The 27700-nt window shown below is 48.9% G+C and overlaps 1 protein-coding gene across 1 annotated transcript; it reads left to right on the top strand.

The window, feature by feature from the left end:
* The first annotated feature begins 924 nt into the window (after positions 1–924).
* DUSP16 (dual specificity phosphatase 16) lies at positions 925–27700 on the top strand. The gene is made up of 6 exons (XM_054399782.1): positions 925–1155; positions 2812–2950; positions 18238–18401; positions 23099–23258; positions 23899–24022; positions 26524–27700. Exons 1-6 carry the CDS (start codon positions 925–927, stop codon positions 27698–27700), a joined length of 1995 nt encoding a protein of 664 aa, XP_054255757.1.

The raw sequence follows: 27700 nt of genomic DNA, 5'->3' as shown, positions 1-27700 counted from the left end.
CTCTTCATCCATGTTCTTGGAGGAGAGAGGTGAACCTAAGTTTTGCCCTCTCTTTATTACAGTTTCAGTTCCCTGACTTGCAGTGCTGGTTTCTGAAACGCTTTCCAAAGCCTTGAATTTTGAAAAACCTTCCATCTGAATTCATTTTACAACTTGGTGAAGTGCTGAAATGCATTTAATGAGTTTTTGCTATTGAAAGGAGCACCACGATTTAGGGCAGTATCTCCTCATTATATGCTGACAAAGTCTTGTGGAGAGGCAGAGCTAGTGGCAACAAAAGTCTGCAATTAAGGCAGGGTATGCTGCCTGAAATCCAAGATAATTGTCCAGGCAAGATCATTGGAATAGATTCAGAGGCTGTGCTTGCAAATACTCTCACTAGGTGTTTGGCACAGGCAGCAGAGAGGGGAGCTTCTCAGGAGTGTGTTTATTGGCTGGTACAGATCACTGTGCAGTTAGCCTCACAGCTCAGTGTTTTGTTCTGGAAATTTTCATGGCCTCATCTGGTTTTCCTTTGTTTCTGTTTCTTTTGTTTTCCTCATCTTCCCCCTCTTCCAGGCTCTTAGTCCAGCGTAAGGCCGATGGGTGGGAGCAAAGGTACAGAATGATGTCATGCAGCAGCAGCCAGAAAGCATCTTTTGTGTGAATTGTGAAATGGCTGCCCCATAGCCATCTCCTGCATGTGAGGGGCTGCTTTGTGGAGTGAGGCCTCTCTACCAGCACATCCCCTGGGAGCAAGAGGAACCATTCAGCTGAAGAGCTCTGTGCTGCTGAGGATGGATTCAACTTCGCTTTCGCCGCTCACCGCCAGCATGACCTCACACGCTGCTGGTACAATGCTGTGGCTAAGCCTTTGAGTACACAGCCCTTACATCATCACAGCAAATTGGAGAGGGAGGTGCTGACAGAGGCCTCAGTGTTGTCATGGCTGATGAGATGATCAGGACTCAACTCATGGTGGCTGAGAAGTTGGTGGCTTTGCTGGAGGGCGGCACAGAAAAATTGCTGCTGATTGACAGCCGCCCCTTTGTGGAGTACAACACGTCCCACATCCTGGATGCCATCAACATCAACTGCTCCAAGCTGATGAAGAGGAGGCTGCAGCAGGACAAAGTTCTGATTACAGAGCTCATTCAGCATTCAGCAAAACACAAGGTAGGGGGCAATTTCCCTTCATTCCTTCTATCTGTTTAAAGGACCTCCTGGAAAGCAACTTAAAAGAATTTCTCTTTAGGTATTTCGTTTTAAAAAACCCACCAAAAGTAGGAGACTGAGTTTGCCTGAGCTCTCTGCTGATCCAAGAGACTTTGATCTTTGGGATTGTTTGTAGCCTGCTCTCTCCCCTAACTGACAGAATGATGGGGAGAGATTTAGAAATTTAGAGGTTTTTAAGGCTAGGCTGGATGTGGCTCTGGGCAACCTTATGTCGTATGAGATGTCCCTGCCCCTGGCAGGGGGGATTGGAACTGGAGGATCCTTGAGGTCCCTTCCAACCCTAACAATTCTATGATTCTATGACTCTAATTACTCAGAATGCTCTCAGGGTTCTTGTAATGTTTTGCAAAGCACAGTCCCTAAAATACGTGCAATGAAGGCAGGAAACATTCTGCTCCTAAACCTGGAAGGCTTCTTTGGGGTCTGTGGTGATAGGGACTGCTTAGCAAGTGCTCATACAGTGTGCAAAGAAATTGCAGCTCTGTCAGTCCTCATTCCTACTTGCTGTTTAAAACACTTTTTGTGTGAGTGGTTGGAAGGGTTTGGATTGTGGTTTGGTTTGGGTTTTTTTTTTTATCCATTGGTACTTCTTTCAAATATTTTGGGTACAGAAATAATCTATTACCTTCTTGCTTTGACGTGTTAAAAACTGGAGCTTCTAACTACTAGTACTAGCATCTAAAGCATATTTTATAGATGAAGTTGTCTCAATGGCCAAAATATGTGTGTGCTTTAGGCAATTTAAGGTCTCTTTAGACAAAAAAACCCAACCAGAAACAGAAGCTGAGGTAGGGCCTTCTTTTAAAAAGCTTAGTTTTTAAGCAAACCAACCAAGCTAGCTGAAGATAAAGCATTTTACAAGTGACCTAAAATTATCTAATGGTAGAAATTTACAGAGCAGGTTTTACCTTGGAGCATATAATGAGTTTACAGACTCTCAGAGGAACTAAATCTCATCAGGTGTATCAAGTGTAAAATAAAAACTGGCTTGTATACAGCTGTCTAAGAAACCATAGAATCATAGAATGGTTTGGGGTAGAAGAGACTTTCAAAGCTCATCCAGTCCAAACCCCCTGCAGTCAGCAGGGACATCCTCCACTAGAACAGGTTGCTCAGAGCCTTGTCCAGCCTCACCTTGAAGATCTCCAGAGGTAGGGCCCCAGCTACTTCCCTGAGCAACCTGTTGCAGTGTTCCAGCACCCTCCTGGTGCAGAACTTGTTCCTCACATCCAATCTAAATCTGCTCTGTTCTCATTTCAAACCATCGTCCCTCATCCTGTCCCTGCAGGCCTTTGCAAACAGTCCCTCTGCAGCCTTCTTGTAGCCTCCTTAGGTCTCTCTGGAGCCTTCCCTTCTCCAGGCTGAACACCCCCAGCTCCCTCAGCCTGTCCTCACAGCAGAGCTGCTCCAGCCCCATGATCGTTTCAGTGGCCCTCCTCTGGACCTGCTCCATCAGGTCCAAGTCCTTCCTGTAATGGATGCAGTATGTGTACCCTAACTGCTGCAGAGCAAATGTGGGACCCTGAGAGAGGTGATGAAGTGTAGCTTGAATCATTTCCCTCCTTCATATCTGATCCTCCATTCCTTGTGTTTCAGATTGAAATCGATTGCAAGCAGGAAGTGGTGGTGTATGACCAAAACTCTAAAGATGTGACCTCTCTCTCATCTGACTGCTTTCTTACTGTGCTCCTGGGCAAACTGGAGAAGAATTTCAGCTCTGTGTATCTGCTTGCAGGTATGATACCAAGGAAAAAAAAAAAAGACAAAATAATCACCTGAATAAGAAGTAAGAAAATGCTATTGTGATAACAGGTGTGTACACAGTTTTGCAGCAGTGCTGGTGTGAGCTTCAACTCTAGCCCAGCTTTTCCTCTGGTTCTTTGTGCACCTAGTGACACTCACACTATCTACAGTGCTTAGGAGTTGCCCCTTGCAGGGGATATATTACATTGTGTAAATGCCAATTGATTCACAGAGGTTTTCAGACACATCTGCCATTTTAGGGTCAAAACTAGGAAAAGAAATGTGCTTCCCTGGTCTTTTGATACTGTACATGCTAGGAGGAAAACCTCTTCCTTGCTGAATTAGTACAATCAGAACAAGAGGAATGATCTCCCAGAGTTATGGAGATTGTTTTCTGTGGCTTTTTAAACTTCAGCTCCTTTACTGGCATTGCTCTAGTTAGCTCTCCCTCGCTCCCCATTTATTTTGTTTTTAAACCCAGGTCAAAGCATCCACAGAAATGCAGGTCCTTGTAATGCAGGATGATAGAAGGGGACACAGCTCCCTAGTAACTTGGAATTTGATCTCATGGGAAGGAGGAGTTGGGGGCCAGTTGGAGTTAGTAAGGCCAAGGAGTGAGGAACATCACTCCCTTCCTTCTGCTGTCCATCTAGAGATGAGTTGCATGAGAGATGTCTTCCATCTATCTCCTCTGCTGGAAAGCAGGAAGGAGGTGATCACAGAATCCTAGAATGGCTCAGGTTGGAAGGGACCTCAGAGCTATCTCTCCAGCCTCCCCACCATGGGCAGGGACACCTCTCAACTAGACTCAGCTGCTCAAGGCCTCATCCAACCTGGCCTTCAACACCCCGAGGGAGGAAGCAATCCACAACCTCCCTGGGGAATTTATTCCAGAGTCTCACCACCCTTGTGCTGAAGAACTTCTTTCTAAGCTCCAGTCTGACCCTGCTCTCCCTTAGCTTCAAACCATTCCCCCTTGTCCTGTCTCCAGACACCCTCAGGAAAAGTCCCTCTGCAGCCTTCCTGCAGAATCCCTTCAGGTACTGGAAGGCAGCTCTAAGGTCCCCCCAGAGCCTTCTCTTCTCCAGGCTGAACACCCCCAGCTCCCTCAGCCTGTCCTCACAGCAGAGCTGCTCCAGCCCTTGCATCATCTTTGTGGTCCTCTCTGAACTGACTCTACCAGCTCTGTGTCCTTCTTGTGCTGGACATAGAGAACTAGAAATGATACAGAGAATAGCAGCAAGGATGTTCAAAGAGGAGCAGCCTAGACAAGAGTGGGAGTGGAAATGAAAATTGTGAGAAGCCTCTAAAAGTTCGTCATCAGAGTGTCTCCATCCTCAGACTTGCCTGTAGGAATGGACAGCATCAGGAAGGGAGTGTTCCTCAACTGGTGGTCTGGGCAAACAGCAGTTACATGGATCACAATGATCCTATGAGAATTAGGCAGTTAAGGATTTATTTTTTTTTTTATTTTTAGCTCATGGTAGTTGTCTGTTCAAGCTGCAAATGCAAGTTAAACCATGTGCAAGTCACTAGTGCACAGTAGCTAGCAGAGGTGAACTTAGCCATGTGCAGCTGGTAAGGATTCATTTGGATGTTAGAGGGGGAGGGAATCATAGAATCACAGAATGGTCCAGGCCAGAAGGGACCTCCAAAGGTGAAATGTGCTGCAGCTGGCTCTCACGAAGCCCTAGCAAAGGAAAGCTGGCAAAACAGAACCTGCGTTTCACAGCGCCTGTGCAGTGTCAACAGTGCAAAGAGAAAAAAGCCTGGCATGATTAATCCTTCATACTCTGGGTTAAGAAATGAGCTAGAATTTCATACAGAGACATCATGGGGAAGTTCAGAAGCAGGAGTCAGTGCTGCAGGAGCTCCCTGAAGTGTGTGCACTTAGAATCACAGAACCATAGAATGGTCCAGGCTGGAAGGCACCTCCAAAGCTCACCCAGTCCAACCTCCCCACAGTCAGCAGGGACATCCCCAATTAGATCAGGCTGCCCAGGGCCTCATCCAGCCTCACCTTGAATATCTCCAGGGAAGGAGCCTCAACCACCTCCCTGGGCAACCTGTTCCAGTGTTCCAGCAGCTTCCTAGTGAAGAGCTTCTTCCTGATATCCAATCTAAATCTGCCCTTCTCTAGTTTGAAGTCATTGCTCCTTGTCCTGTCACTTCAAGCCCTTGTAAACAGTCTCTCACCATCTTTCTTGTAGCTCCCTTCAGCTACTGGAAGGCTGCTCTTAGGTCTCCCTGGAGCCTCCTCTTCTCCAGGCTGAACACCCCCAGCTCCCTCAGCCTGTCCTCATAGCAGAGGTGCTCCAACCCCCTGATCATGTTCATGGAAAGAGACCTCAATGTGTTCAAGCTCTTACAGAAAGGAGGGGGTTTATTTTAGCTTGTCAGAAGCATTTGTGATGAATTTAATCCTCTTTTTTGTTATGGTGATAGTGATATTTCTGAGTGCAGAAACAGCTTGTGGCTTGAAAACCATTGGTAGAAGAGGGTAAGAAAAAAAGAGAAATGCAAGGGAAGTGTTTTTTGCAGGTGCTTGTTGCTGGAAATGCCCCCAACTAAGATGAATTAGTAGCAGAGTGATGAATTCCAACTCTATTCCTTCAGCTCTCAGGCATTCCCTTCTGTGCTAATGAGTTTGCTCTGGTTTTAATCTTTACATGAGCAAATACATTTCACAGCCTCCTTGTCGTCTTACATCCATTTGAAACCCTATCCACTTTACCAACACAGCTTTTTGGGCTGTGGGTTGCAGGAGAAGGTGCTAGATGTGGTCTTCTGGAGGGTTCTGTGGAGGTTATTGATAGGTGGCTCTAGGAAGCCAGATAAAATGTGTTGTCTCAGCAAGCTGCTGACGAAGGCTCATTAATGTTTATGGCCCACAATGAGAAGAGAGGTCAGGGCATTGTGTAAAAAGCAAAACCTTTGGACTTGAGCTTTCCCTGGGCCACTCAATCTGGGTTATTTCCAACAGGGACCTTAACTAAACATTTTGGGGTAGGAAAATATTATTTTGTTATTTTTATTTTTTTGTTTGGTTGGCATAGAATAGGTAGCAATTAGCAAATATCTGAAATTCCTGCATCTGTTCTTCCTGCTTCCCCTCATTAGTGAGCACTCAGAAAGGAGGTTTTTTTCTTATTTAGGTTGTTCTTAATGGTATGCTCTGCCCTTGAGGGTGTTTTTCATTGAAGTAACTAATGTAAAGACCTCAAAGGAACCCTTTACCAATTAGTTTAAGCCCTTGATCTAACTTCATAAAAATATTTATATAATCTGGTGGGGAATGTTTTCAGGAATTTAAATGTTTGGTTTGGTTCTTCATTTTTAACAGTGCCTGGAATAATTAAATGGGGGGACTGAAGGCTTAACCCCACTCCTATTGTTCCATCTATTCCACTGAGTTAAATGAGATTTAAACATCCTCAGCTCCAGTCTAACCCTGCTCTCCCTCAGCTTCCAACCATTCCCCCTTGTCCTGTCTCTAGACACCCTCAGGAAAAGTCCCTCTGCAGCCTTCCTGCAGGATCCCTTCAGCTATTGGCAAGCTGCTCTAAGGTCCCCCCTGGAGTCCTCTCTTCTCCAGGCTGAACAGCCCTGTTTCCAAAGGGACTCTTCCCAAAGGCCTGCAGGGACAGGACCAGGGGCAATGGTTTGAAATGAGAGAAGAGCAGATTTGAATTGGATGTGAGGAACAGAGTGGGTGCTGGAACACTGCAACAGGTTGCCCAGGGAGGTGGTTGAGGCCCCATCCCTGGAGATAATCAAGGTGAGGCTGGACAAGGCTGTGAGCAACCTGCTGTAGTGAAGGATGTCCCTGCTGACCTTAGGAGATCCCTTCCAACCCAAACCAGTCTGTAATTCTTCTGGGGTGGATGTGGAGCAATGGTAAATGTCCACAAAGGACTAAGCTAAGCTTCAGAATCCTGTAATACAGAACCACAGAAACAGTTTCCCTGAACTCTCTAAGAACCTTTTAGTGCTGCAGACCAGCAGGGTGTATTATCAGGACACCCCAAAGAACATCTGTAAGTCACTGAACTGGCACTTAGCCTTGATGCACCATGGCAGTTGAATGCCACTGAGAACAATCAATGTGTAAGACTTACTTAATGGACCAGCAAACAAAGTGTCTGGGCAGAAGAGGAGTTAAACATACTGGAAGCCTTTGGTGAGCTACCAGAATTGCCTGCAGAGTTTTAACCTGCCCTCAGTGCCTGTGTGCTGAGGAGTAGATTGTACATGACTGTAGTCACAGACTCTTGGAATGGTTTAGGTTGGAAGGGACCTTAAAGATCATCCAGTTCCAACCCTGTGCCATGGGCAGGGACACCTTCCTTTAGCCCAGGTTGCTCAGCTTCATCCAACCTGGCCCTGAACACCTCCAAGGAGGGAGCATCCACAGCCTGTCTGGGCAACCTGTTCCAGTGTCTACCCTCACTGTCAAGAATTTCTTCCTAATCTCCAGTCTAAATCTGCCCTCCTCAAGCTTAAAAAGCTGTTCCCTCTCCCATCACTACAAGTCCTTGTAAAACTGGAGCCATGCCTTTCATTACAGAGCATCCCCCTGGGCTGCAGATGTAATCGGGGTTGTGTATACTGCAGTCTTGTTTGTAGAAACCTTGTTTCATGTTTGGAGATGAAGCTGTGATCCCTCACTCTTGAAAAGGGATCCACAAACTTCTCTGTGCTGCTTACTGCACAGGTTGTCAGAGAATTAGTAGCAGAGAATGACAGATTTTCTAGCTACCCAGCATGAAGCCCACCTCTGTACTTGCAAGACCACTGAGCTCTCAGCTGGGGAGCTGCAGGCCTTTGTGGTAGCTTGAAAATTTCCCTTCAAGATTAACTTTGCCAGACCAGCTCAGTTGGAAGCTGTATTTGCAAGCAAAACTCCAATCTACAATGAAATGCAATGAATAAGTACAAATATACAATATTTACAATATTTACTGGTATTTGCAATTAATGAACAGCACAAGGACCCCCCTGGCCAAAGACCAGGGGAGCTGCAACAGCTTCTCCTTCCCTGCCTCCCCTTACCCCCCTGTACAGAAGGGACAAGAGACAGAGGCAGAGAAGTTAATACCAGTCAAAACAATGCAGCCAAGGGCAAGTAGAAGCAAGGTAGTCTCTCCCAGAGCAAAGAAAGGAGAAGAGAGAGAGAGAGAGATTGTTTTGGGAACCAACTCTTATGGTGGATATCTCTCCAATGATTGTTTAGAATTATCTTTATTTTCCGTTTTACACCCAGTAGTGATTTATTTACATGTTACCACTTTCTGTTCAAGACCTGTGAAAAAAAATTTAAAGGCATAGCCTAAAAACTACCACAGCCTTCCTCCCAGACCCCTGGCTGGACTGTGAGTGCAGTCACCCTGTCAGAAAGCAGTGCTGACAGGTAATGGAGGTCCAGGCAGTGAACTGCCTGCTGTGATCCCTCCTGCCTATGAGAAACGTCAGCAGTGAGCTACTGAGTGGACTGTGCTAACACAAGAGCTCTCTAATCAGCTTCTAGAGAGCACAAAGGCAGTGTGAGAAGTAGAAATGCATGAATGATTAGTGCTCTGTTCAGTGAGGAGTGCAGGTGACGTGCAGAGGACAGGGAATGAGGTCACAAGCTGGGTGAGTACGGAAGCAGTCAGCAGAGTCCAGGGCCACTGGGCAAAGATCCTGGAAACAGAGCACTGAGGGATTAGCCAGGGACTGCTGCCAAAGGCAACGTTTCTGCTGAAACTTTGCAAACCACTGGCACCTCTGACCTGTCCCTCACCTAAGAGGGACACAAAGATCAAAGAATCATAGAATGGTCTGGGTTGGAAGGGACCCCCCCAAAGGTCTAACCTCCTCTGAAGTAAGCAGGGGCATCTTCAACCAGCTCAAGTCACCCAGAACCCTGTTGAGCCTTACCTTGAACATCTCCAGGGGTGGGGCCTCAACCACCTCCCTGGACAACCTGTTGCAGTATTCCACCACTCTCATGGCAAAGAACTTGTTCCATGATCCAAGGTCTAGAATACTTGGTGTACCCTGACATGGGAAGGGCACAGAGCTGGTGGAGAAAGTCCAGAGGAGGCTCACAAAGATGATGCAAGGGCTGGAGCAGCTCTGCTGTGAGGACAGGCTGAGGGAGCTGGGGGTGTTCAGCCTGGAGAAGAGAAGACTCTGGGGGGCACCTTGAGCTGCCTTCCAGTACCTGAAGGGATCCTGCAGGAAGGCTGCAGAGGGACTTTTCCTGAGGGTGTCTAGAGACAGGACAAGGGAGAATGGTTTGAAGCTGAGGGAGAGCAGGGTTAGACTGGAGCTGAGGAAGAAGTTCTTCAGTAGGAGAGTGGTGAGACTCTGGAATAGGCTACCCAGGAAGGATGTGAGGCCCTGAGCAGCTGAGTCTAGTTGAGAGGTGTCCTTGCCCATGGTGGGGAGTTTGGAGGAGATGGTCTCTGGGATCCCTTCCAACTTCAGCCACTCTAGGATTCTGTGTGTACAAAACAGAAGACTTGCATGGAAGAAGCAAGGAGAAGAAACTCTTTGTCAGCCTTGTTTATGCTGGCATTTCTCTTAAAAACATTTGCAATTGGAAGCCCATTTAAAGGAATCCCAGTGTAAAATGTCAGTGTCTCCAGGGTGCATTTACCACTTCACTAAAGCAAAGCTGGACAGAAAGAAGCCCAGTGCTCTCTCCCTGCTTTGTCATCAGAAAAACTGTTCCTTCTGGCAGAGAAGCAGGAAGTCTAAAGAATATTATCTTGCAGACAGAGCTGGTCATTTCTGTCCCCAAGTGACCAGGGCTCTGAGATTGAGCTTTTCCCCACTTCTACAGTCTCCTGTGCCAAATTGGAGGATACCCAGCTTAGACTGGAAGTTGGCATGAGGCAGCTGTGGTTTGTGTTTAACATCCTGACACCTTTTAACATTTGGATTTGGAGCTCCTGGTCTGAAGTTCTGGATGTTCCCTGTGTGTAAGTCTTTGCAGTGCCTCAAAGTGAAGAGCACACCATCAGATGGCAACCACCAGGGAAAATCACAGAATTGTCAGGCTTGGAAGGGACCTCAAGGATCATCCAGTTCCATCCCCCCTGCCATGGGCAGGGACACCTCACACTACAGCAGGTTGCTCACAGCCACATCCAGCCTGGACTTAAAAACCTCCAGGGATGAGGCTTCCACCACCTCCCTCAGCAACCTGTTGCAGTGTCTCACCACCCTCATGGGGAAGAATTTCTTCCCAACATCCAATCTGAATCTACCCATTCCTAGTTTTGTTCCATTCCCCCCAGTCCTATCACTCCCTGACACCCTAAAAAATCCCTCCCCAGCTTTCTTGTAGCCCCCTTCAGATACTGGAAGGCCACAAGAAGGTCTCCTGGGAGCCTTCTCTTCTCCAGACTGAACAGCCCCAACTCTCTCAGTCTGTCTCCATGGCAGAGGAGCTCCAGCCCTCTGCTCATCCTGGATCAACTTCTCGGCAAGCTGCAGTAATTACAACATGAATGAGCTGTCAGATACCCTGCCAGTGCTTAGGGAGGAAAGGACAGCTGCACACTGATGCCAGCTTCCCTGATACTCTGCCTGGTTGATGCCATCAGAAGCAAATCTCTAATGGAAGAGGTAAAAACCTTGCCACGGGAGTGTAGCATTCCCCAAGTGGTCTCAGAACCCATGGAAGGAAGCCAGCCACTGACAGTGGGGAGGAGATGAGAGCCAGAGAGAGCAGCTCAGCTCTGAGGCAGCCTCTCCATGAGTTTTTAATAGGACCCTTGGCTACAGGCAGCTCTGTGTGAATGGCCTCACCCTGTTGCACTTCAGCTGCAGCTCCGAGCGTTAGCTCAATGCCCTGATGGTGTCAAGCCCTGGCAGAATGGGAGCAGGCTTTATTACTTTCAGATGTGTATCCCCTCCCTGGCTGTTGAGAGCCAGCAGAGTTTGACCAGTGTGGAGCTCTCACAACAGTTCCCAAAACCAAGAATAACTTTGGTAAGTTCGCTTTTGTTTTGGATACCTCTGGATGCTTGTGAAACTTCATTGACTGAAATGCTGCTGAAAGGAGTTGGGTAGGGTTGTGGGGGTTTTTTAAAGGGAAAAAAAAAAAAGGCAGAAAGGAGTCTGGATAGGGCTGCAGGGGGTTTTAAAGGGAAAAAAGGCAGAAAGTAGGGGGTTGGATAGGATTGTGGGGGGCTTTAAGGGGAAAAAGGCAGAAAGAAGGGGTTTGGGTAGGATTGTGGGGGTTTTAAAGGGGAAAAAAAGGCAGAAAGAAGGGGTTTGGGTAGGGCTGTGGAGGGTTTAAAATAAGGAGAAAAAAGGCAGAAAGGGTTTGGGTAGGGTTGTGGGGGGGTTAAATGAGGAAAAAAAGGCAGAAGGGGTTTGGGTAGGGTTGGGGGGGTTAAAATGAGGAAAAAAAGGCAGAAGGGGTTTGGGTAGGGTTGGGGGGGTTAAAATGAGGAGGAAAAAGTGGGTAGGTGGGGTTAAAAGAGAAAGAAGAGGGTTTGGGTAGGGTTGGGGGGGTTAAAATGAGGAGAAAAAGAAGGGGTTTGGGTAGGGTTGGGGGGGTTTAAAATGAGGAGGAAAAAAGAGGTTTGGGTAGGGTTGGGGGGTTTAAAATGAGAAAAAAAAGAAGAGGTTTGGGTAGGGTTGGGGGGGGTTTAAAATGAGGAGAAAAAAAGAAGAGGTTTGGGTAGGGTTGGGGGGTTTAAAATGAGTAGAAAAAAAAGAAAGAAGAGGTTTGGGTAGGGTTGGGGGGTTTAAAGGGAAAAAGGCAGAAAGAAGCTTTGGATAGGGTTGTGAGTTTTTTTTAAAGGAAAAAAGGCAGAAAGAAGGGGTTTGGGTAGGGTTGTGGGGGGGGTTAAAGGAGGAAAAAAAGCAAAAAGAAGGGGGTTGGGTAGGGTTGTGGGTTTTTTTTAAAGGAGAGAAAAAAGGGTTTGGGGTAGGGTTGGGGGGTTTTAAAGGAGAAAAAAGGCAGAAGGGGTTTGGGTAGGGTTGTGGGGGATTGAAAATGAGAGGGGGACAAAAGGCAGGAGGAGTTTGGATAGGGTTGTGGTTTTTTTTTTTTTTAAAGGGAGAAAAAAGTAAAGGGGTTTGGGTAGGGTTGGGGGGGTTAAAATGAGAAAGGCAGAAAGAAGGGGCTTGGGTAGGGTTGTGGGGGATTTAAAATGAGGGAAAAAAGGCAGAAAGAAGGGGTTTGGGTAGGGTTGGGGGGTTTTAAAGGAGAAGAAAAAAGGCAGAATGAAGGGGGGGTTGGGTAGAGTTGTGGGGGGGTTTTAAAGGAAAAAAATGGCAGAAGGGGTTTGGGTAGCATTGTGGGGTTTTTAAAGGAGAAAAAGAAGGCAGAAAGAAGGGGGTTGGATAGGGTTGGGGGTGGTTTTAGAGGTGGAAAAAAAAAAAGGCAGAAAGAAGGGGTTTGGGTAGGGTTGTGGGGTTTTTAAAGGGAAAAAAACACCCAAAAGAGGTAGACAGGGCACGTGTGAGCGTCCAAGGTGCTTTCTTTACTTCTCCTTAGTCCAATTTGTGCCACTTGGGTGGGAGAGAGGAGGCTTGACTTCCTTCTCCCCACACAACCTTGTTTATTTGACCTGCCTATTAACCTTCTCTTACCAAAGGCAGAAACCCTCCAGGGCAAAAGAACTTCCCTTGCTACCGTGCTTGTAAAACACCTGGCAGGAGAGGGCCACTTTCTGAGTGCTGCTGTAACCAAAACGCCCCTGGCTTTCCCAAACCAGCAAACCTTGACTCCACTGGAAGGACTGTGGCTGATGAGGGGGAGGGGATGGCAGTGCTCCTAACTGGGGCTCTCCAGCCCCAGCTTGTGTCATGGAAAATGGCCCTGCAAGAGCAGAGCTGGAATGCTGCAATGGTAAGGACCTGTGGAGGTCTGCAGCTCCTTTCAACAGTGGAAACATTGTAGATTCATGAAGCTTTGTGAGTCAGAAAGTTTACAACTTGTCTTCCTCAGGGCAAGGCTGGGGGGGGGGGGGGGAAATCTATCCTGCAGCTTTTAGATAAGCATTTAATGTTCTGTGGAAATGTGCCTATGGAAGGTGCTGGAAGGTATCCAGAGAAGGGCCATGAGGATGATCAGAGGGCTGGAGCTCATCTGCTCTGGAGACAGACTAAGAGAGTTGGGGCTGTTCAGTCTGGAGAAGAGAAGGCTCTGAGAAGACCTTCCTGTGGCCTTGCAGTATCTGAAGGGGGCTACAAGAAAGCTGGGGAGGGACTTTTTAGGGTGTCAGGGAGTGACAGGACTGGAGGGAATGGAGCAAAACTAGAAATGGGTAGATTCAGTTGGATGTTAGGAAGAAGTTTTACACCATGAGGGTGGTGAGACACTGGAAGAGGTTGCCCAGGGAGGTGATGAAAGCCTCATCCCTGGAGGTTAAGGTCATACTGGATGTGGCTGTGAGCAACCTGCTGTAGTGTGAGGTGTCCCTGTCCATGGCAGGGGGGTTGGAAGTGGATGATCCTTGAGGTCCCTTCCAGCCCTAACAATTCTATGATTCTAAGTGCTGTGAAGTCCCAGCAGTAAGAGACTCAGATCTGATGGGGGGAGGCAAAGCAAAGGTTGGTTTTGGGCATTTTCTCTCAGCTGCAGTGCTGTTTGAAGTGGGTTTGATTTTCCTTCAGCGTAGATTTTGGCAGTGTTGTGTTACATGCTCAGCTCTGACCAACATTTACAGCAACAGACCCTAAATTGCTATCAGGAGAAGAAAGGAAAAGGTGAAGAGATGAATGGACTCTGCTGCATACCTTTGGTGGATGCAGAGTGGGTGAGGGCTCACCTAAAATGAGAGTCTCTAAACATTGGTTTGCAGGAGTAGCTGCAAATTTTGCTGCTTTTAGTTTTCCCTTCCTTTCCAAAGGGATCCCAGCAACAGAAATGGCTGTATTCAAATGCAGGAATAATTGGTGCCATTAATGAAGGTGGATTTAATGAAGGTCATTGGACTCTTCAGCCAAATCCACAAGCTCCAAAGTCTCCACCTTGCAATCCTTTTTCTAGTACATGCATGTAGGCTTTGGGTCTTGACTCACCACTTGGATCTTAGACCGCTCTTCCACTCCCTGCTTTAAAATTGTTGTTTGATGCTGAGCTCACACTGATGAACTGGCAGACAGTTAGGCCTTGTGGGAAAAGTAGGGAAGTTTTTTCTAGTCTATTTCCATGGATTCATTGGATAAAGATGATTTTTTTTAAGATTTTTTTTCCCCCTTTTGGCCTGCCTTTTCTGAACAGTCAGAATCCAAAGTGGGGTTGGGAAGAAGCACCTGATGGAAATGGCCCTTAAGAGGAGTGCCAGTTTGCTCCATTACCAGTGTGCATTGTCCTTTGGCTTTTCCAGCAGCCTCCATGACCTCTGAGAACCAGACACCACGTTTAGTGTCTCTTTATTTCTCCATCAGGATCCTCCTGTGCATGCTGTGTGAAGCATGCAGAGCTGCAGGGCCAGCTGGATCCCTGAGGATGTTGTGTAAAACACTTCACAGGCTTTTCTTAGCCTGGAGTTCTAGGGAAGCCAAGCTCCCAGGAGCTGCCATGATGTCTGTCTCTTTGCTGTCACCCACAAAAGATGCTTAAGCTTGTTGGTCAGCCTCAATAAGGTTTCACAAAAGGAGTAATTAAATGAAAAAAATAATGGAGGGTCTTGTAAGCACTCTGGAAATGAGCACTGCTGCAGTGCAGAGCCTCAAATTAGTGTCTGTCCCTGAGCAGCAGTTTTGGGTTGGACTGAGCTGATTGTGGTTTTGCTGGTGTGACCAAGCAGCAGAGCCATGTGGGCCCCAGCTATTCAGGAAAGGCCCTTGGGAGGGCCATGGACTCTGCTGTGAGATGGGCACTGCTGGCAGGTGGGAAATCTTCAGTTCTGCAACCCCCTCAAATGACTTGGTTGAAACTGCTAGATAGCAGTGAAGAGGAAAAGGACCTGGGGGTCCTAGTGGATGGAAGGTTGATCATGAGCCAGCAATGTGCTCTGGTGGCCAAGAAGGCCAATGGCATCCTGGCTTGTATTAGAAGGGCTGTGGTCAGGAGGTCAAGAGAGGTTCTCCTCCCTCTCTACTCTGCCCTGCTGAGGCTGCATCTGGAATATTGTGACCAGTTCTGGGCCCCTCAGTTCAAGAAGGACCTCAGGGAACTGCTTGGAAGGGTCCAGCACAGAGCCACGAGGATGATGGAGTGGAACATCTTCCTTGTGAGGAGAGACTGAGGGAGCTGAGGGCTCTGTAGCTTGGAGGAGACTGAGAGGTGACCTCATCAATGTTTATAAATATGTAAAGGGTGAGTGCCCAGAGGATGGAGCCAGGCTCTGCTCAGTGGTGCCCAATGACAGCACAAGGGGCAATGGGTGGAAGATGAGGCATGGGAAGTTCCATGGAAACAGGAGGAAGAATTATTTCCCTGTGAGGGTGACAGAACACTGGAACAGGATGCCCAGGGGGGTTGTGGAGTTTCCCTCTCTGGAATTATTCAAGTCCTGCCTGGATGAGTTCCTGTGTGACCTGTGATAGGGGATCCTGCTCTGGTAGGGGGCTTGGACTGGATGATCTCTGGAGGTCCCTTCCAGCCCCTGACATTCTGTGATTCTGTGTGATTCTATGAAACCCATGTTTGCTTAGTGTGGCAGTACAAAGCTGCTGTTCTGGTCTCCAGAAGCTGGAGAAGGTGGCAGGCTTTGCTGCCAGGCTGTGGGCACAAAGAGCAATTGCTGGGATTCTGCTTTGAGCTGTAGCTGACAGGCTCTCGGGGAACACAGGAAGTGATGTGAACACATTTTTCTCATCTTAATTTCATTCAATTTCACAACTGCCTTTACAAAGACATGGTAAGAAATTCTCTCAGAGCACAGGCAGTGTAAGCTTGTTGATCACATTTTTCACTGACTCCTGTGAGACCCTTCCAATCCTGCCTCCAGTTCTGGTGTCCCCAGCAGAAGAGGGACACAGAGCTGGTGGTCAGTTCAGAGAAGACCACAAAGATGATCCAAGGGCTGGATCCTCTGCTATGAGAACAGGCTGAGGGAGCTGGGGGTGTACAGCCTGGAGGAGGTTCCAGGAGACCTTAGAGCTGCCTTCCAGTACCTGAAGGGATCCTGCAGGAAGGCTGCAGAGGGACTTTTCCTGAGGGTGTCTAGAGACAGGACAAGGGGCAGTGGTTTGAAGCTGAAGGAGAGCAGGGTTAGACTGGAGCTGAGGAAGAAGTTCTTCAGCATGAGGGTGGTGAGACTCTGGAATAAGCTGCCCAGGGAGGCTGTGGCTGCCTCCTGCCTGGGGGTGTTGAAGGCCAGGTTGGATGAGGCCTTGAGCAGCTGAGTCTAGTTGAGAGGTGTCCCTGGGCATGGTGGGGAGGTTGGAGGAGATGAGCTCTGAGGTCCTTTCCTCAGAGCCATTCCAGGATTGTATGGCAGAGCCAAGCCTTTACTGTGACCCTAGCCTAGAGACTTCAGCGTTAGGGGTATGGCTCTGTGATGGGCACTGCCTTAGCACAGCATTGCCCCCACTGTTCCCATGCAGTCCAACCTCACACTCCTAATTCCATGCTAAGCACTGTTGTGGTTGTCTCAGACCAGTTACCTAACAAAAGAGGCAAGTGATTTCTTTTGCTATTTCATTTTCTAAGTCAGGAGACTGAGCAGGAATTGCTGCTGATACAACTTTTTGTTCTGAAATCTGCTTGCTGGCTTCTTTTGTTCAGTAAGCTGATACACACATGGTTCCTACCTTGGGTCTTTATTGAGATACAGTTTTTAAAATCCCCAGAATAGGCAGAATTCAGGCAATAGCAGCACAAGCCTTGACGAAAGTTTGTTATCTGCAGACAGTGGCACCTGGCAGATTCAGCATGTCTTTGTGCCTTAATGTGAGGAAGTAGCTGGGGACTTCACTGTGATTTGCATCTTGCACCCTTACTGCTGGGCTATGAAATGGTGAAAAGTGTGGCCAGCAGGTTGAGAGAGGTAATTCTCCCCCTCTACTCCACTCTGATAAGACCCCACTGGGAGTACTGTGTCCAGTTCTGGAGCCCCTGTTACAAGGATCTGGAGATGCTGGAAGGTGTCCAGAGAAGGGCCATGAGGATGAGCAGAGGGCTGGAGCTGCTCTGCTGTGAAGACAGACAATGAGTTGGGGCTGTTCAGTCTGGAGAAGAGAAGGCTCTGAGGAGACCTTCCAGTGTCTGAAGGGGGCTGGGGAGGGACTTTTTAGGGTGTCAGGGAGTGATAGGACTGGGGGGAATGGAAAAAAACTAGAAATGGGTAGATTCAGATTGCAGGTTAGGAAGAAATTCTTCACCATGAGGGTGGTGAGACACTGGAGCAGGTTGCTGAGGGAGGTGGTGGAAGCCTCATCCCTGGAGGTTTTTGCAGCTAGGCTGGATGTGGCTGTGAGCAACCTGCTGTAGTGTGAGGTGTCCCTGCCCATGGCAGGGGGTTTGGAACTGGATGATGCTTGAGGTCCCTTCCAACCCTAACAATTCTATGATTTTATGAAAACAGTCAAGATAAGCCTAGAAGGTGCTGCTTTCAGCAGCTGCCTCTTCCAGTGGCTCTTCAGACTGGTTTGCAAAGATGAAGTATGAGCATAGGCTGAGCTTGGGGTTTAGCTATGCTTGGAAAAAGGCAGCTGGCTTTTGTCAGAACATGGTGAAAAGCAAACATTAATAAAAACATATTGATGGCTTTCCCACATTGAGCAAACATTACTTTTGCTTAATGAAGTCTAATTATAGACCTAACACAGAGAGAGGTGTTCAGAAAGGAGCTTGCTGGGATGGAATGGAAAGGGGGTGTGGTGGGTACTGTGGTTTTAAAGTCTCATTTCCATATATCATTAAGAGTGAGAAGCAGCAGCAAAGACTTCTGAGAGATGGAAAGAGAGAGAAATAAACATTCCAGGCAGAGTGGGAATGCACAGCCAGGCCTTGCTTGCTGATGGATAGTTCTGCACAGTCATGGTACCTCTGGAAGAGGCACACACAATCACAGAATGTTTGGGGGTGGAAGGGTCCTCCAGAGATCATCCAGTCCAACCCCCCTGCCAGAGCAGGATCACCCAGGGCAGGTCACACAGGAACACATCCATGTAGGTTTGGAATGTCTCCAGAGAAGGGGACTCCACTACCTCTCTGGGCAGCCTGCTCCAGGGCTCTGGCACCTTCACAGTGAGAAAGCTTTTCCTTATGCTGTCCCTTAACACCTCCCCATCTCCTGCAACAAATGCTGCTTTCCAGTAACTGGTGAAGCCCTACAGCACTGCCTGTAAATTCAGTCCATCCTGTTCTTCTCCTAGGTGGATTTGCTGACTTCTCCAGCTCCTTCCCGGGTCTCTGTGAAGGAAAATCCACGCTCATCCCTACTTGCATTTCTCAGCCCTGCCTACCTGTCTCCAACACTGGCCCAACCCGAATCCTGCCTCACCTCTACCTCGGGTGTCAGCGGGATGTCCTCAACAAGGTGAGTGTTCTGGCTGCCATGTTGTTCACTGGGATGAGTCTGTCACTTCCTTGCTTGGGTCTTCCTCCATGCTTCTGTCATGTGGCATTCTTACAGCTACTAAACCTCACCTGAAGGGAGGTTGTAGCCAGGTGGGGGTTGGTCTCTTCTCCCAGGCAACCAGCAGCAGAAGGAGGGGACACAGTCTCAAGTTGTGCCAGGAGAGGTCTAGGCTGGATGTTAGCAGGAAGTTCTTCACAGAGAGAGAGATTGCCCATTGGGATGTGGAGTCACTGTCCCTGGAGATGTTCAAGAAAAGACTGGATGAGGCACTTAGTGCCATGGTCTGGTTGATTGCTTAGGGCTGGGTGATAGGTTGGACTGGATGAGCTTGGAGGTCTCTTCCAGCCTGGTTGATTCTATGATCTAAAGAGAGTGGCTGTCTGGAAAGAGCCATGGAAGTCTGTGTGATGCACAGGCCACATAATTAATCTACATGTCACATAACATGAAACTTGAGCTCCTTGCTCCTTCATCTTGGAGATGCTGTGGTACCTTCCTCAGTAACCTATCAACCACCAGCAAGCTATCAAATCTGCCATCACAGCAGGGCAGCTACATTCCTGTGCACAGCTCTGGCTGGTTTGCTTTGGCAGGTCTTGGATGTTAACACATTTATGGTAACAGTTAAAGTACGACGAAAGAAGGTTGTCATAGGACGGCTCAGGTTGGAAAGGACCTCAGACCTACTCAACCTCCCCACCATGCCCAGGGACACCTTTCAGGTAGACTCAGCTGCCTCAAGGCCTCATCCAGCCTGGCCTTCAACACCCCTCAGCAGGAGATGGCCACAGCCTCCCTGGGCAGCCTGTTCCAGAGTCTCACCACCCTGGTACTGAAGAACTTCTTCCTCAGATCCAGTCTAACCCTGCTCTCCCTCAGCTTCAAACCATTCCCCCTTGTCCTGTCTCTAGACACCCTCAGGAAAGGTCCCCCTGCAGCCTTCCTGCAGGATCCCTTCAGGCATTGTCTGGCTTTTTTTATTTCCTTCAAGTGCTGAGAGAAATAGCACTTGCCTGCCATGATTTGTATAATGAAGGATTACTGCAAACAAAGATTTGTGCACCTAATGAAATGTCAGACCTGGAGACTCAGTGAGATTTTATGGTAGCTCTGTACTAAGAAACTTTTCTGTTTCTAAAGAGATGTGCAGTCAGTAGTCTCTGTGCCTTAAGAACAGCTTGGGTTATTTTGGTAGAGTTACTGCAGTCACCAAAATCACCAAATGCAGCACTTTGTAGGGTGCTGAAGGAGCTTGTCTCAAATTGCTGCAGCTCTTTATTCCTAGACACATGCAGAAGTGTTTGCCTCCATGAGGAGGACAAACTCCTGCTTCTCAAATCCCCTCAGAAGGGAATTTTTATTCATGCTGCTGCATGTGCCTTGTTGCCTCCCCTCTCATCTGACAGCCCTGCTCATTACTTGAATCTCCAACAGCCTTCAGAGGCTGCCATTGAATACTTGGACTGGGGAGAGGGGAGGAGGGCTTCACCCTAGCATATTGGCTTAATTATGCATTAGGTATTAATTAGGTATTTAGATTTCTTACCTGGTTTAGAACAAATGCAAAGCATTTTAGATCTGTCAGCCTGCCACTACCTGAAGGAGGCTACAAGAAGGCTGCAGAGGGCCTCTTCCCAAAGGCCTGCAGGGACAGGATGAGGAACAGTGGTTTGACATGAGAGCAGAGCAGATTTAGATTGGATGTGATGGACAAGTTCTGCACCAGGAGGGTGCTGGAACACTGCAGCAGGTTGCCCAGGGAGGTAGTTTAGACCTGTCCCTGGAGATATTCAAGTTGAGGCTGGACAAGGCTCTGGGCAACCTGCTCCAGTGGAGGATGTCCCTGCTGACTGCAGGGGGGTTGGACTGGGTGAGCTTTGGAGGTCCCTTCCACCCCAAACCATTCTCTGATTCTGTGATTTCTTAGCTGTATGCAAGCCAGGTTTTATTTTACACTTACTACACTTGTTGAGATTCAGTTCCTTTTAAAGATCTTTTTTGGTCTGTGTGAAAGAAAGGCAAACTAACTGGTAACCCACACAGGAGTGAGTGTCCCTTCTGCAGGGTAATGTAAGACAAAACAACCTGTGGTTGTGGGCCTGAAGGAGCCTTCTACCTACATCCCATGTTTTGTCCCAGCATTTAAACTGTGAACCTTTCTGCTTTGCTACTTGCAGAACTATTTCATTTTCTTCCAGCCCTGGATTTTATTTCCTGGAGCAAAATAACATTTTTAGAGTGCCATTAGTTTTCAGATTAAACAAGTCATCAAGTGTAAATAGGCTGACAAAAGAGCATTTACCTTCTTCACACAAAGCTGTTAGCATTGGGATTTCTGTAGCTTCCTCCCATCATAATTCACTTGGTCCTCCTGGGTGCCTTACAAAGAAGGCACTGTTATGGTTATTATATGGGAGCATGTAGCACAGGAATGATTGATGCTTCACAACAGAAGGAAGCACAACTTCTTTCTTCAGCCTCAGTCCCAAAGACAAGCACTAACACATTTTTGGGTGGTTTTCTGGCTCAGAGGTTTCAGGCTTGGCATCTGCAGCCTTCCCTTTCTTGTTTGGATAATCAATTCCACGTCAACCCCCTGTGGAATCGTGGTGGTTGGACTCTGCAGCCCACCAGCACTTCTGCTTCAACAAAAACTCACGAGATTTTCTGTTCTAAATGTACCAAGCCTAACAGCACCCTTTGGCCATGTTCTGAAGAAGCATGCACCATGGCCGTCCATTCGTTACAAATGCCTTCACTGCCTCCCTTCTTTACCCATGATGTAGGTCGTGACCCTGCCATACCCTTTCATAGCTGCTATTTCAGGTTTTCTTCACTCACCTTGAAGTAGTGACAACAGCAGGTGAGGTGCTTTGGGGGCACTTCATTGTAGTGATCTAAACCAGAGAACCCTAGAATGGCTCAGGCTGGAAGGGACCTCAGAGCTCACCTCCTCCAACCTCCCTACCATGCCCAGGGACACCTCTCAACTAGACTCAGCTGCTCAAGGCCTCATCCAGCCTGGCCTTCAACACCCCCAGGCAGGAGGCAGCCACAGCCTCCCTGGGCAGCCTCTTCCAGAGTTTCACCACCCTGGTACTGAAGAACTTCTTCCTAAGCTCCAGCCTAACCCTGCTCTCCCTCAGCTTCAAACCATTCCCCCTTGTCCTGTCTCTAGACACCCTCAGGAAAAGTCCCTCTGCAGCCTTCCTGCAGGATCCCTTCAGGTATTGGAAGGCAACTCTGAGGTCCCCCCAGAGCCTTCTCTTCTCCAGGCTGAACACCCCCAGCTCCCTCAGCCTGTCCCCACAGCCCAGCTGCTCCAGCCCTTGGATCATCTTTGTGGCCTCCTCTGGACTCTCTCCACCAGCTCTGTGTCCCTTTTATGCTGGGGATACCAGAATATAAGCAACTAAAGCAGGAAGCAGAACTCCTGTGAAGCTGCAATTAGTGTCATGCGAAAATGACCTCATTCAAGGACTTTAGATCCTGCTCAGCTCTTTCCTGCAAGGTTTTGAGTGAGTTTTGTGCATTCCCTTAGAGATGAGCACTTCCCAAACACTTTTAAGAGGTGACTGCAGGAGGCATTAGTTCCTTTTAGTGTTTCTCACTGATATCTGTGCTGGAGCAATCTTGGTCTTAGATAAGGGATTCAGAAAATAGATATCCAGGGCAGCAAACTCCCTTGGGGAAGTGTCTGGTTAGCTGCTCAGCTTGCAGGGTGAGGATTTAAGCTGAAGTAGCACAAACTTCATTCCATGAGGTGGTGCTTCCTTGGGGCAGGAAGCATTCTGCCATTCTTGCTGCTGTTACCTTGGTTTCCATGGGCTTTGCACTCCTTGTGTTACCTGCACACACTGGGGGGGCTCTCATTAAACCTTGCTTGGAGAATTTGAGCCAGCAGTGTGCCCAGGGGGCACGGAAGGCTGATGGCATCCTGGCCTGTGTCAGGAATGGTGTGACCAGCAGCACTAGGGATGGAATTCTGCCCTGTGCTCAGCACTGGTGAGGCCTCACCTGGAGCACTCTGTGCACCTCTGGGCCCCTCACTTCAGGAAGGATATTGAGGTGCTGGAGCAGGTCCAGAGGAGAGTGACCAGACTGGAGAGGGGGCTGGAGGGAAAGTCTGATGAGGAAAGGCTGAGGGAGCTGGGGGTGCTCAGCCTGGACAAGAGGAGACTTAGAGGGGACCTCATCACTCTCTACAACTACCTGAAAGGAAGCTGTAGTCAGGTGGGGGTCAGGCTGTTCTCCCAGGCAACCAGACAAGAGGGCACAGAGTGAAGCTGTGCCAGGGGAGGCTTAGGTTGGATATTAGGAAGCACTTCCTCACAGGAATGCTGATAGGGCACTGGGATGGACTGCTCAGGGAGGTGGTGGAGTTGCCATCACTGGAGGTCTTGAAGAAAAGCTTGGATGTGGCACTTGGTGTCATGGTTTAGCTGATGTCATGGTGTTGGGTCATAGGCTGGCCTTGATGATCTCAGAGGTCTTTTCCAGCCTCAACAATTCTGTGGTTCTGTGAAATGTCTTTTTCACACACAAAAATCCACCTGGAGCAGTTCCACCACAAATTGCAGTTTGGCTTTTAGCTTTGTCATGTGTCAGAGGTCTCGTTTGACTTCTCTGGGCTTAATCTTTCTCCGTTTTGGCAGGAGCTGATGCAGCAGAATGATATTGGCTACGTACTGAATGCCAGCAACACTTGTCCAAAGCCAGATTTTATTCCAGACTCCCACTTCCTGAGAGTGCCTGTGAACGACAGCTTTTGTGAGAAGATTTTGCCCTGGTTGGATAAATCCGTGGATTTTATAGGTGAGGAGAAAATTTCACTTCTCTCTTTAAAACAGTTTCTGGATTTCCTTTTTTGTCTGCCTTGCTGTTTTTGGCTGGAGAAGACCTGAATGCTCTCTGGGTGGTATGAAAATACCTTAAGGATCTATGTACTTGGTAAGCACAGAAGAAAAACAACAGGGGAGAGATTGTACCACTACATGCTCTAGGATTTATGGAATAAAGACCCCTTTAAAGAGCACAACTCTGCTTCCTGGCAGCCTGGTAGATGCCTGCTCTACAGCTGCAGAATTAGATGAGTGGACATCTAGATCCTGTCCTCAGCTTTGAGAAGTGAGCTAGCCAGATCTAGACTGGCCAAGTAGTTCCAGCAGGAATGCTTGCATATAAAATTGGGAACAATCTCCTCTCACAGCCATCTGAAGAGGGTTGTCTGTGTGTCCATCACGAGGTGCAGTAAGCTTCCTGCGTCCTCACGTGCTTGCTCTACACTCAGCGCTGTGCAGTGCTAGAGAAAAGAAAGGATTTTTATGCAAAGCTTCCACAAGCTCTGCAGTTAGCAGTGGGCTGGGCTGCTGTGACCCAGCTACAAGTGACACTGCTTTCTGTGCAAGCTGTACTGCTGCTGGCTTTGACACTCGCTCATCTCTTTGCTGTGCAGAGAAGGCCAAAGCCTCGAATGGCCACGTGCTGGTGCACTGCCTGGCTGGCATCTCGCGCTCCGCCACCATCGCCATTGCCTACATCATGAAGAGAATGGATATGTCCTTGGATGAAGCTTACAGGTAGGGACAACCTTCCCTCCACACTAATTGATCAGGGCAATCCCAAGCACTGATACAGGCTGGGCAGGGACTGGCTTGAGAGCAGCGGTGAAGAAAAGAGCTAGGGGATGAGAAGCTCAGCATGAGCCAGCAGTGAGCACTTGCAGCCCAGAAAGCCAAGCAGAGCCTGGGCTGCAGCAAGAGAAGTGTGGCCAGCAGGGTGAGGGAGGTGATTCTCTCCCTCTGCTCCACTCTGGTGAGACCCCACATGGAGTACAGTGTCTAGCTCTGGAGCCCCTATTACAAGATGGATCTGGAGGTGCTGGAATGTGTTCAGAGAAGGGCCATGAGGAGGATCAGAGAGCTGGAGCTCCTCTCCTAAGGAGATAGACTGAGAGTTGGGGCTGTTCAGTCTGGAGAAGAGAAGGCTCCCAGGAGACCTTCTTGTGGCCTTCCAGTATCTGAAGGGGGCTACAAGAAAGCTGGGGAGGGACTTTTTAGGGTGTCAGGGAGTGATAGGACTGGGGGGAATGGAGCAAAACTAGGAATGGGTAGATTCAGATTGGAGGTTAGGAAGAAATTCTTCCCCATGAGGGTGGTGAGACACTGGAAGAGGTTGCTGAGGGAGGTGGTGGAAGCCTCATCCCTGGAGGTTTTTGCAGCCAGGCTGGATGTGGCTGTGAGCAACCTGCTGTAGTGTGAGGTGTCCCTGCCCATGGCAGGGGGGTTGGAACTGGCTGATCCTTGAGGTCCCTTCCAACCCTAACAATTCTAGGATTCTATGACTGCCCAGTAGTTGAGCAGGATGAGAAGGTGGAAGGAGCAGAGTTATATGCAGAGGCTCTTGTAACACAGGCCCAAAACTGCAGTGCTGCTGAGCCAGGTCTTGCTTTGCATAACCAACCCAGTAACAACCAGCTCTGACTGGAAAACAAAACAGGGAATGAAGACTCTGTGAATTCTTGTGAGCAAGCTGCTTGCACTGGACCAAAAGCCCCCAGATTCAATGTTAAGAACTCAAGAATCTCAGCTCAGGGGAGTTCCTTATTTTCTTCCAGTTGCCAGTGTCACCCCTTCATGGGGGAAACTTGCACTTCCAGTTTGTGCAGTCTGATATTCCAGGGTTCAGGTCAGCTCCACTCCTCCTAGTCTTGTTTGGGTTTGCTTTGATACTTGTCTTGTGCTTCCCTGCATGTTCTTGCAGCAGCTCACCTCTGACTTGTTCTCAGGCTGTGTTTCATGCCTGCATGCTCACCTTCAGTGCCCATCCTCAGAGGGATTTTACTCACATTTCATGCTCCCATGTGTTTGTAGTAGATTTAGCTCTGGAAGGTACTGTTAATTCCCTTCTCAGCTGGTTCACCATCACTCTAGGAATGCTTTCAGAACAAAATGCCAAAGGAGGAGGGCTTTGGGAAGCTCTCTAGTTTGCAACCTGTTAGAAAGCAGAGTGCTTCCTTAGCTCTGTTGCAGATCAGACAGGCAGGAAGTTTGCCTTTGGGCTGAACTCTGCAGTATCTGACATGGCTTCTAATGCTTCAGGCATGTGTGAATTTGAGAGTCCTGCAGGGTTCAGGACAACATTCAAAGCATGCATTGCACCTTCATATTCAACCCAAGCAGGCAAGGGCATGCTGAGATAGGCAGAGGAGGGTGGGTCAGGCTGCTTCCTTACAGGTTCACTCTTCCAGGGGGTTGGCAAGACTGTGGCCCTTCACTGCTGAACATCCACAGCACTCTTTTTTGTTCTAATGCTGCCTTTGCTCCTTTCTGGTTTTCTTTTTGGTGATTATCAGTGGTAAGTGCCAGCCTATGGCAGAAATCACTACTAGTGGAGAAGGTCAGAGCTCCTTGTCTTGCCTGACAAAGTTCATCAAGGCTGGAAGGGCTCACTGCAGTAACAGCGTGAGCTGAAAGGAATGTGGGGTTTCCCCCCTTTAGCAGGCGGAAGATGATTGACCTTCTGCAGCATCAGGGAGGCCAAGGTCTCCCAGCTACAGCTCTGATGTTGTTCATGCAGAACTTGAGCTCTTAACTTCGGTCAGAAACTGAGGTAGCAGAGATCCCACTTGTTAAGGGAAATATAATCCTAGAATCATAGGGTTGGAAGGGACCTCAAGGATCATCCAGTTCCAACCGCCCTGCCATGGGCAGGGACACCTCACACTACAGCAGGTTGCTCAGAGCCACATCCAGCCTGGCCTTAAAAACCTCCAGGGAGGGAGGAAAGTAAGTTAAGTTATTCCCTCAAACCTTGTTGAGACCATGCTAAAGAGGTGGGAAGAAAACGGTTTCTCTTTTTAGCACCTTGAAGTAAGCTACAGAGAGCTTTGAGAGGATCCTGCATTATCTTATTTAAAAGCTGCCTTTTGTTTTTTTCCATCCATGTCTCCTACACTTGAGTGACCCTCAGTTCCAGGCCTGCTGCCACGATCAGGCTGTTTGAGATTCTTTAGGGTTCTCTCAGGTCTGAGCAGCAGGTCCTTAAATTAATTCTGGGTTTGTTTGTCCCCTCTTTCCAGGTTTGTGAAAGAGAAAAGGCCAACCATCTCCCCCAACTTCAACTTTCTGGGACAGCTCTTGGACTTTGAGAAAAAGATCAAGACCCAGAGCAGTCAGCCCGGACACATCAGCAAGCTGAAGCTCCTGCACTTGGAGAAGAGCAGCGAGCACGTGCCAGGCCCAGAAGCAGCACAGAGCAGCCTCTGCTCCAACCAGCTCTGCATCACCGCTGCCTCCGAGAGGACGGAGCAGCAGCCCGGGGACTGCGTGGGCACAGCACGCGGGCACCTGTCCCCTCTGGAGGATGGCCCCCTGGTACAGGGCATCAATGGGCTGCAGGTCTCCCTGGAGCAGGTGGAAGACAGCAACCGTCTGAAGCGTTCCTTCTCGCTGGACATCAAATCCGTGTCCTACACGGCCAGCAGTAGCTGTCTGACTGCAGCCGTTCAGGGCTTCGCCTCCTCCGAGGACCCCCTGGAGTACTACAAACACGCGGCAGTGTTGGAGGGCGGCAGCAAGCTCTGCCAGTTCTCCCCTGTGCAGGAGGTCTCAGAGCAGAGCCCAGAATGCAGCCCTGACAAGGAGAAAGTGAACCCTCCCACGGAGCCCCAGAGCACCTGGCAGCTGGACAGCCAGAGCAAGCGGCAGCACCTGGGGCGAGCCGGTGGCGGTGCCACCACTCAGCGCTCCCTCCTCTACCCCCTGCACCGGAGTGGGAGCGTGGAAGACAACTACAGGACAAACTTCTTGTTTGGCCTCTCCACCAGCCAGCAGCATTTGGCAAAGTCTGCTGCCGGGCTGGGCCTCAAGGGCTGGCACTCGGACATCTTGGCTCCACAGACGTCGGCCGCGTCGCTCACCGGCAGCTGGTACCTGGCAGCCGAGTCCTCGCGCTTCTACTCGGCCTCAGCCATCTATGGGGGCAGCGCTGCCTGCTCCGCCTGCAGCTGCAGTCAGCTGCCCACGGGCTGTGAGCAGGCCTGCTCCGTGCGCAGGAGGGCGAAGCAGGCTGACCGAGGCGACTCCAGGAGGAGCTGGCACGAGGAAAGCTCTTTCGAAAAGCAGTTCAAACGCAGAAGCTGCCAGATGGAGTTTGGGGAGAGCATCCTGGCAGACAACAGATCCAGAGAAGAACTGGGCAAAGTGGGCAGCCAGTCCAGCTTTTCAGGCAGCATGGAAATCATTGAAGTGTCTTGA

This window comes from Indicator indicator, chromosome 3 (assembly GCF_027791375.1).
Source record: "Indicator indicator isolate 239-I01 chromosome 3, UM_Iind_1.1, whole genome shotgun sequence".
Classification (NCBI taxonomy): Eukaryota; Metazoa; Chordata; class Aves; order Piciformes; family Indicatoridae; genus Indicator; species Indicator indicator.
The sequence above is the reverse complement of the archived record's forward strand: the minus strand, read 5'-3'. Positions and strand labels throughout refer to the sequence as shown.

What these genes read in the sequence shown, in the direction of transcription:
- DUSP16 (XM_054399782.1), top strand. Translation starts at nt 925, where the DNA reads ATGGCTGATGAGATGATCAGGACTCAACTCATGGTGGCTGAGAAGTTG. An exon ending in AGCGGGATGTCCTCAACAAG is followed by an intron (nt 18,402 to 23,098) that starts GTGAGTGTTCTG and finishes CCGTTTTGGCAG; the next exon opens with GAGCTGATGCAGCAGAATGA. An exon ending in TCCTTGGATGAAGCTTACAG is followed by an intron (nt 24,023 to 26,523) that starts GTAGGGACAACC and finishes CCCTCTTTCCAG; the next exon opens with GTTTGTGAAAGAGAAAAGGC.